Source organism: Orcinus orca, chromosome X (genome assembly GCF_937001465.1).
Source record: "Orcinus orca chromosome X, mOrcOrc1.1, whole genome shotgun sequence".
In the NCBI taxonomy this organism is placed as follows: domain Eukaryota; kingdom Metazoa; phylum Chordata; class Mammalia; order Artiodactyla; family Delphinidae; genus Orcinus; species Orcinus orca.
Window position 1 is genome coordinate 128,842,775 of NC_064580.1, and position 9,684 is coordinate 128,852,458.

Genomic DNA, 9,684 nt, shown 5'->3' on the forward strand with positions numbered 1-9,684 from the left:
GAGTAACACAAGCGTGACACTAAGGGTCAAGAGACCAGTCTTCCAGCCCCTGCTCAGCCACTGACTCCTGGGGGGCCCTCTGTGGCAGGAGGGGGCTGGGCTAGTGGGCTTCCGAGGTGCCAGTGTCTCTAATGCTCTACAATCCCATTAGAAGAGAGCCGGAGAGCCTTGGTAGGAAAACACTTTCCTCTCTTCGGGAAAAGAGTCCAGTTGGAATGTAACTCCCACCCAAGAGCAGAGGGAAGGTGAGGTGGAGGCGCCAGGGGAGGCCCCAGATCCCCTGGGAGTGAGCAGAGTGGGGCAAGGGCCCTGGGAAGGCCTAGAAGCCAGCAGTTAGACTCCCTACCTGTGAAGTACTGGAATTTACAAAGGCTCCCAGTTTGCTAGTGAAAGGCTGTGCTCACTGTGGGATCTTCACAGCAAGTGCCCTTAACATATTTTAAGTGATTCAACAATCTGACCCCACCTCTGCCCCCCGAAATCCACCCTGGCGCGTTTCCATGGATTCTTCAAAGGAGGCTGGCCCGGATGGGCCTCGGGGATGTCACCTTTAAGCCCTGGGTGCTCAGATGGACACCTCGGGTGGGGTTGGGGGACGGTGAGGTCTAAGGAACCAGGGTTTCATTTTTGTTGAATGATGAAGATTCCCCTTAGTTTTGGGGGAAGGGGGTCTTGAACTGACAGGCATCGAAAACCTCTTTCCCACACTCTGTCATAATTCCTATTGCCTTGAATATTTTCCTAACGTCTCCAGGCAGCGAAGCGGCTTACAGGCTTCTGGTTTGAGATTCCCCTGCGTGGATGGGCCTGACCTCAAAGGGGACTGATGTAGCTAGAGCGCTTTCCAGCGCCTTGACCAGTTGGAGCGACCCCAAGCCACTGGGCACCGAACTTTGCTGCAGACAGAAGAGGCAACTTGCCTTGGAAGCCCTGAGCCCAGGCCATGCCCGGGCATCCCTGACTTTCTGTCTTTTTTTTCACCTTCCAGGCTGTTTCTTAGCCGTGCCCTCGGTGGCCTTTTACAGGTGACAGTCAGATCACTTTCACACACACCCTCACAAGCAGACTGGACAGTGGCTGCGGTGGATAACGCAGGTCGAATCACCTTTGACACATGACACTGAGGCTGGCAGAGCTGAGGTGACATGGCAGAAGGCCCACCATGAAGTCAGTGACAGAGTCCAAAGCCACTGCCTCGCCCCTGCCCTCCAGTCCCAACCCCGCTTCACCCCATCTCCCTTCTGTTATTTATTTATTAGTAGACATTCAAGACGTGTACATGGGATTGAATTATGAGAGAGTTTCTGCTGAGGTAGGGACCTACCAGGCACCGCCTGCGCTCCAGCTGCTGCCACAGATAGGCCGTGCTGAGGAGAAACCTAGGCTGCAAGGGGCCTCCCAACTGAGGCTCATGTGGAATAGATGGAGGAACTGGGGAGACTGGGCCTGAAGGAGACATGGAGACTTGGGGTGATATGTGTGTTTGTTGGGGGCAGGTCAGGGAACCATGGCAACAGCCTTCACATCTCTGGCACGGGTCAGCGTGACCACAGGTCAAAACTTCAGGCCAAGTGCTTCAACTTGATAAGAGGAGTGGCTTTCTTGGGAGCAGACATGAAAATTCTTCCTTTGAAGAATGGGAGGAAGCCTTTCGTCATTCAAAGTACGTACACAGAAATCGGAGGCAGCGGGTAGGGAAGAGGGGTCTTGCCGGTGATGTCTGGACACCACTTACCGTAAGCTCTCTTCTGGCTGGGAGAGGCTCTTATTTCTCTGGCTTGACTTTCAAACTCCTGCCCCTGGGAATGCCCTGGGTGTGAGTGTGTACACACGTGCTGCTTGTGACTTCCCTGTGCTTGTAAGTGGGACCCTCACCAACCACTCGAGGGCTTGCCAAGTCGTGCCCGTGGGCTCTGAGGCTGACCACTCCGGTTCCCCCAGCTTGGTGCTTGCCAACTTCTAAGGGCAGCTTCCCACTGTGGCCAGGACACCAGGCGCTGGCTGGACCAGAAGGAGGCCCCTGTCCTGCCTGAGACCCTGACTCCCATCCCTGGCCTAGAAAGGCCTGACAACATTGAGAGGCTAGGGCACTCTGTAGACTGGTTAGACCATAAGTGGAGGCCCTGCTCCCCTCTGGGAAGGGTAGAAACAGAAGAGGGGGGAGTGGCTTGGGCAGATCAGACCCTGAGAACCTGATCGTGGAAGAAGCTGGAGCTGTCCACCTGGAGAAGAGACTTGGCCTGCTGTGAAATCTCTGAAGGGTAAGGGATTGGACTGTGTGTAGGATGGTGGCCCCAGGACTCAGAGATAGCCCCAGATGGAAAAGACAGCCCAGAGGTAGGTGGTAAGCTCACTGTGAGTGGAGGTATGCAAGCAGAAGGTAGGCAACCACTCAGCTAGCTCTAACAGGGACCCTTAGACAAGGGAGCCTTAAGATGTCTGCATTCCTAAGAGTCTGTATGTTGGGGACCTAGGAAACTGACTTGATACCTGTGGCTCTTGTCAAAAGAGCACTAGCTTTGCCTTTTGGTCTCAGTTGGATCCCTAATGTTGGAAGCCCAGCAGTGCCAGCTGCAGGGGCTCAGACTTGCCCAGGACATTCAGAGGAGTTGGCAAGAGCTGGGTGGGGGTGGGGAGGTAGGTGTCTTGTGAGGTCAGCTCCCTTGCATACCTCAAACTCAGCTACAGTTTCTGGAAACAGCATTTGGAAAACTCATCTTTTGGTGGGTCTCATCTCTAACTATGGGAATTGTAAATAGCTGGCTATCTTGGCCTTCCAAAGTGCTTTAGAAAGGGAACTTCGATAGAAACTCATGATGCCTCTTCTACTATTTTCTCTAAATTTCAACCCTTGAAATGTGCTCCTTTTTCTCCCCCTTCCTTTTTTCTTCCATTCTTTCCAGGATGCTCATGGTATCTCCAAGAGGGAAGGGGGCGCTCAGATATTTTTCAACAGGCCTGATACTAGCATCTGGAAAGGGACATTTCTTCCTCCTGTGTGACTCTCCTGTACAAGGCGGGACATTTGGCATCCCTGGCCATCCCGTCCTCATATTAAACTCCAGCAGCATATCCCAGTCATGGAGCATTTCCCAGCATCCCTTAGAGGTGACACTGTCCCCCTCAACACACGCATTTTGAAAACCATTGCCTGAATCCCCCCAAAAGAATTGACTGGCTCAAGGCCATACCACCCAGTGACAAAGCCAAGGCCAAGTCAAATCTCATTCATTTATTCCAAGAACTTTTATTCTTCAACAGGGTGTGTGTCAGAAGAGCAAAGGGAACGCGGGCCTGAACTGAGGCAGTGAAGAGGGGACTCCCGCCCACAAAACTACTACTTCCCACGATTTCTCTCCTTTTGCCAAACTCCGGTTCCCTCCTCTAGCCCACCTAGCTCGCCGTTTCCGCAATTGCAGCACAGATTGACTTTCTGGCAATTAGTGGGAAGAGTGTAGTCGAGCGCGATCCGCGGGAGGAGAATCAGGTGCTTTTCAGGCGGGGCAGGGGAGTGAGAGTGCCGAAACCCAGAGGTCTCCGGAGCGAGCAGCCGCCTTCCGCCGGGCATTCGAGAGTGAGCTGCCGCCAGGCCCCAGCGGCAGAGTCACGGCGGAACTCGGTGGAGGTGGAGGACCGTCGACCCTCGCGGTTGATCCCTGGAGGTGTCCCGGGGCGGGGTGGGGGGGCTGTCTGGGGGCCAGGGGTCGGGGCTGGGGGCTCACAGGCCGCGGCGCAGATGGAGCAGAGAGCAGCGCAGCCGGGCTGGACCTCGCCCTCCAGACACCAGAGGCCGAGGCCGCTGGGAATGGCGGGGCCACCTCTCCAAAGTCCTTTGAGATCCCAGCTCTGTTCGAAGACGGGGGTTGCGGGGGGTGGGACAGCGAGATTATTATTATTCCTCTGTTTTGCCTCTGCAGCCAGCGCCGGCGGGTTGTTCTGTTTGAATGAATGATCCCAGCGGCCGCGCCCAATGGGCGCCCGCGCCTGTTTAATATTCATGAGACCCGCAGCCAATGGCCGGGCGAGGAGGCTGTTTTAAACGGCGGAGCCCGCTGGCCAATCAGGCGGCTCTCGTGGAGGCAGCTAGCGCGAGGCTGTGGAGCGCTGAGCCGCGCGTCGTGCCCTGCGCTGCCCAGACTAGCGAACAATACAGGTACGTTTTGCACCGCCCGCCCGCCGCCGCCGCCGCCGCCGCCGCGCCCGCACAACTTTCCGGCCCGCGCCGCCGCGAGCGCGCTCCGCCGCCGCCCCCTGCCTCTCCTCCCTGCGCCCTTCCCTCCCCCTTCGCCTCCTTTCTTGCTAGGTGCGGGAAGGAAGGAGCAATTCAGGTGTTTCAACTTTTCAGTGCTTCAAGCTGAGCTCCCCGCTGTCGGGGCTGGGCTCCCTCCGCGGAGCCGCCCTCGGCCGACGCCCCCGGGGCAGCGGCCCAGGGACCGAGGCCCCCTGAAGCCAGAGGTTCGGGCAGCTGCGGCGGCGCGAGCCGAGGGGCGGCTGCGGGTTCGGGCGGCGCGCGTCCCGGCGCGGGGCGGCGGCCCGGGGAAGGGGGCCGGTGCTCCCCGGCCCGGGACGGACTCCGCGGGGGGCGGGCGATCGCTGCCCGCCGGGGGCTACGGCGCAGGCAAACTTCACTCCCGGGCTCGGCGGGCGCCGTGCAGACCCGCGGGCTGCACTGCTGCTTCTGCATTAACATGGCCGTCGCGGGAGCGCCCGGCGGCCCGTGGTGGGCGGGCGCGGGCCAGCCGCCCCCCGCTCCTCTCCTGCCCGCCGGGCACCGCCGCCGCCGCCGCGAACATGGCTGGCGCGGCGCTGGGCTCGGGCGAGCGGAGGACCGGCGGGCGGGTGGGCGGGGTGGGCGGCGGCGGCGGCTCCCGGGCGGGCTCCGGGATCGGCCCTGGCGCTCGCGGCCTGCGGCCGGAGGCGTGGAGAGCCGGGGTCGCCGCCGCGGGCCCCGGCGCGGCCGAGCGTCATGGCCGCACGGGTGCCTTTGTTATCCGGAGCAGTGCGCCCCGCGCCGGCGGGGGCGGGGGGGCTCCGGCCCGCGGCCCCCGCAGCCCCGGGCTGGGCGGGGCGGGGTGGGGGCTGGCGAGCAGGCGGCGGCGGCGGCGGGGCCCGGACCGCTTTGTTCGCCGCCGCCTGCGCCGGCCGCGCGCGGATCAGCCATTTTAGCGAACGGGGCTCGGAGGCACGGCTGGCGCCGCCGTCGCCGCCGCCGTTGCTCGCCCGGCTCCGCGCCCCTGGCGCGCTGCCGCCGCAGCCGCCCCAGACCCCGTGCGCCCCCCGGGGGTGGCAGCGGCGGATTTCAGGGGCACTTTCTTTCATCAGGAAGCTTTTGACAAAATGGAAGGTGAATTATGTGTGTCCCGGTGACCCAGCGCGGGGCCGAGCCCGGCTGCCCATGGCCAGCCCGGGGTTCCCCCGCGACCCGTTCCGCCGCACCCATGCCGCCGCCGCGGGGCCCTAATTCAGCCCTTCGCTCTGTCCCTGCGAAGGGGAGCGCTTTAGTTTTGCGTGATGACCTTGGGTGTGGGAAAAGGAAAAGATGGCGGGAAGCAGGGGGGGTTGGACAGGGACGATGACACGCCACAGCTGCATTTTTATTTGGAAACTTTGGAGAAAGTGTTCCTGGCTGGACATGCGTTCCGCTTTACGGACGAGCAAGACTACCCCTTTTGGTCTCCCCTCCCCCTTTAGGTAACGATGAAGTGACAGATTTGAACTAGTAGTACAAGGGATATCTGCTCACTTGCCAGCTCACCCTTCTTGTAAAAGCCATTTCTATAAGCCAGAACGCTTCAAAAATAGTGAAATTTCAAATGTTCCCTCTTTGCACTTCTGCTGCTTGGATCTTGTGTTTGGCAGTGGTGACAGTATTTTGTCTCTAACATAGTAAAACAGATGACCAGCTAGCCTTAAGCCGTTGGTTTCAAGCTTCAGCCATCCACCTGCGCCCTCTACAAATGTGTCCTCCCCATTATGTGATTGTCGTTTTCAAAACGTGGTAGTTCTGAGTCGGAATAGACCTCTGAGCCACCCCACTTGAGTTGGTTCCATTTGGACAACTTGATCTCTCTCAGAGAAGTAACTCGCAAACCAGCGCACTTCATGCTGGTCAAAAGTTAAATGGCATGCGACAGTGAAACTGATTTCCTTCCCACTCTTCCTTCAGCTGCAAGTGGCATCTGGGGGGAGGAGGGTTCTTCCTAAATGGCCACCTTTGGTATATCTTGTATACATTCATTGTATTTGTTTTTTTCTCTCTTCCTTTCATCAGTCAAGATGGGTAAAGGTGATCCCAAGAAACCAAAGGGCAAGATGTCTGCTTATGCCTTCTTTGTGCAGACGTGCAGAGAGGAACATAAGAAGAAAAACCCCGAGGTCCCTGTCAATTTTGCAGAATTTTCCAAGAAATGCTCCGAGAGGTGGAAGGTATTTTTCTCTTGTGTCTTTCAAGCCAGTCCTAGTTGGATTTCACACTTTGTGCTTACTTACCTTCAGTGTAACCCCAGGTGGCTGTTTTCTTCCTCTTGGACTCATGTTGCTTGTCTTTAGAACTTTGCATGTGTGCTTTTATTTTTGAAGTCTCTACCAGGGTTTAAGTCCCCTTTTGCAAGTGATTATAGCAGCTGCCACTTTACAGGACAGCCGAACAGGTATGTGCTCACTGCATTGAGGAATTTAACAGGTCCTATTCTTTGCAGACAATGTCTGGGAAAGAGAAGTCTAAATTTGATGAAATGGCAAAGGCAGATAAAGTGCGCTATGATCGGGAAATGAAGGATTACGGACCAGCTAAGGGAGGCAAGAAGAAGAAGGACCCGAATGCTCCCAAGAGGCCACCGTAAGTGACTGTAGGATTCAGGATAACAGTTAAGAGCTTTCCTTCTGCTTGAAAGATTTTTTAAAAGATAACTTTACCTAAAAAATGTTGAGATACCTCTGCAAAACATTCTGTACTTTGAGCTTTAAAATGCAGGGCCAGGGAAGTCCGGAGTTACGGCTGTGCTTGTGAGCTGTGCGCCTGGTTGGCTGTCGGCCTTTCCACTGGGAAGGAGGCAGACAGTCCAGTTCTGGGTGTCAGGGTCCATAGGCATGTTCTCTCCCCTCTTCCCAGGAACCGAGGAAGCACCATATATTTCTGAAGCGTCGTAAGCATTCTGGTACCTACAACTTTGTAACATTGTGCATGGCATCACACATTTCTTCACGTGGCAGTAGTCATAGTGGTAGGAACACGGGATTTCGACTTCAGCTCCCATTTTGGTGGGTTCTCATCTAATGTATACCATTCTCCCCTCCAAGGTCTGGATTTTTCCTGTTCTGTTCTGAATTCCGCCCCAAGATCAAATCTACAAACCCTGGCATCTCTATTGGAGATGTGGCAAAGAAGCTGGGCGAGATGTGGAATAACTTAAGTGACAGCGAGAAGCAGCCATACATCAACAAGGCAGCAAAGCTGAAGGAGAAATACGAGAAGGTGAGAGGGGAATCGGTGTGCCCTGCGCGGGCTGGGGCCCCTGGGAGCCTGGATGGGTGAGCAGTCAGCTGCCCTGGCTGTGGCTGGGCCGGGGGTGGGAGGCTGCAGGAACCGTCTCCGCTCCACATCAGCCTGGTGTGCTGGTGGTCTGGCTTCTGACCGATGTTTGTATCAGGGGCAGCTTTTCAGGCAGGCCTCGAACTTGGATCATGTGGGATGCCCTGGGCAGAGGGTCCGATAGTGCTATTCACGGGACTTTGAGAGCCCTTGAACGCCCATTCACTCTGCAGTTGCGATGGCCGAGAACCCAACTTGAATCTGGAAACATACTTGAAAGAGCAGCCCTGTCTTCCTCCCTCGTTTTCTTATTCTGGGGCGGGGACGGCTTTGCTTCCACCCTTGGCTCATTTGGAATGTGTCCCTGTTGCTTCCAGGATGTCGCAGACTATAAGTCTAAAGGGAAGTTTGATGGTGCCAAGGGCCCCGCTAAAGTTGCCCGGAAAAAGGTGGAAGAGGAAGATGAAGAGGACGAGGACGAGGACGAGGACGAGGAGGAGGACGAGGAGGATGAATAAAAGGAACTGTTGGCCTGTCTCCTTGTGAATTACCTTAGCGTAGTGGGCGCAGGGATGGCCACAGCTCTCGCCTGGGGTGTGCCTGTTGCCTCCATTAGGTTGAATTACCCAGTTGGATCATGATTATATCGTAGTCTCTCAGAGTGCTCTAGCAATTGTCAGTGGTTTACGTGAAGTGGCCATGGGTGTCTGGAGCACCCGGAAACTGTATCAAAGTTGTACATATTTCCAAACATTTTTAAAATGAAAAGGCTCTCGTGTTCTCCTCACTCTGTGCACTTTGCTGTTGGTGTGACAAGGCATTTAAAGATGTTTCTGGCATTTTCTTTCTTTTTTTTTAATTTGTGAGGTGGTGTGTTAACTCTATGGTCATTGGCTAGGAATCCCGAGTTCTCAACTGTACATATCTATAGTTTGTAAAAAGAACAAAGCAACCGAGACACACTCTTAACGCTCCTTGCTTGGCGTGGAGGCTGTAGGAGCGATGCCTTCCGGAGAGGCCGTAGCTCAGGGCGTGCACTGTGGGGCTGGACCTGTGGACACTGCAGTGGGCATCCATTTAGCTTCAGGTTGTCTTGTTTCTGTATATAGAGACATAGCATCCCGCTGCCATTCTTAGCTGTGGAAAAGGGGGGGGTCAGCTGGCATGAGAAGTGTTTTGGATCCTTTTTAGTTGAAGTGCAGTAGTTTTAAACTGTTTGTTTTTTAAACAAACCATAGAACTCTTCATTGTCAGCAAAGCCAAGAGCCACTGCATTGATGAAAGTTCAAGAACGTTCTGTACTAAACACGATCTGCAATGTTCTGTTATTTTTTTTTGTATGTTTAGAGTGCTGAAATGTTTTTGAAGTTAAATAAACAGTATTACATTTCTAAAATCGTGCTCTATGATAGTCTAAATGTCTGACTCACAGCAGTCCTAGCAGGAGGACAACCTACTCCATGGTATCTGGTGACTAGCCTCCTGGTGAACCTGGTAAATGACTGACCTACTGTGGCCGGCCTCCTGAGGATGGAGATTGGAAGAGGGCTACTTGAAGCCACTGCATGATTTTGTTTGTGTCTGAGAGGCATTAAGATGCACATATATACAATGGAATATTACTCAGCCATAAAAAGAAACGAAATTGAGCTGTTTGTAATGAGGTGGATAGACCTAGAGTCTGTCATACAGAGTGAAGTAAGAAAGAGAAAGACAAATACCGTATGCTAACACATATATATGGAATTTAAGAAAAAAAAATGTCATGAAGAACCTAGGGGTAAGACAGGAATAAAGACAGACCTACTAGAGAACGGACTTTAGGATATGGGGAGGGGGAAGGGTGAGCTGTGACAAAGCGAGAGAGACGCTTGGACATATATACACTACCAAACGTAAGGTAGATAGTAGGAAGAAGCCGCATAGCACAGGGAGGGGTGGGTTAGGGAGACGCAAGAGGGAAGAGATGGGAACATAGTATATGTATAACTGATTCACTTTGTTACAAAGTAGAAACTAACACAACATTGTAAAGCAATTATACCCCAATAAAGATGTTAAAAAAAAAAAGCTTGAGCTGTTGAATATAGGCGCTAAGGTCATGGCACAAGCAAGATTTAGCACCTTTCAGAGGTTCCGGAAGGTGGGTGGTT

The 9,684-nt window shown here is 54.6% G+C and overlaps 1 protein-coding gene across 4 annotated transcripts; it reads left to right on the top strand.

Moving 5' to 3' along the window:
• Nucleotides 1–4,060: 4,060 nt before the first annotated feature.
• Nucleotides 4,061–8,927, top strand: HMGB3 (high mobility group box 3). 4 transcript variants are annotated; one of them, XM_004284078.4, is made up of 5 exons: nucleotides 4,061–4,153; nucleotides 6,272–6,426; nucleotides 6,699–6,838; nucleotides 7,300–7,474; nucleotides 7,909–8,927. In XM_004284078.4, the coding sequence occupies exons 2-5, from the start codon at nucleotides 6,277–6,279 to the stop codon at nucleotides 8,047–8,049; spliced, it is 606 nt and encodes a 201-aa protein (XP_004284126.1). In that variant the 5' UTR covers nucleotides 4,061–4,153; nucleotides 6,272–6,276; the 3' UTR covers nucleotides 8,050–8,927. The 4 variants fall into 4 exon arrangements, with proteins under 4 accessions (XP_004284126.1, XP_004284125.1, XP_049560998.1 ...); XM_004284077.4 differs by lacking the exon at nucleotides 4,061–4,153 and adding an exon at nucleotides 4,201–4,328; XM_049705041.1 differs by lacking the exon at nucleotides 4,061–4,153 and adding an exon at nucleotides 4,220–4,455.
• Nucleotides 8,928–9,684: the final 757 nt, after the last annotated feature.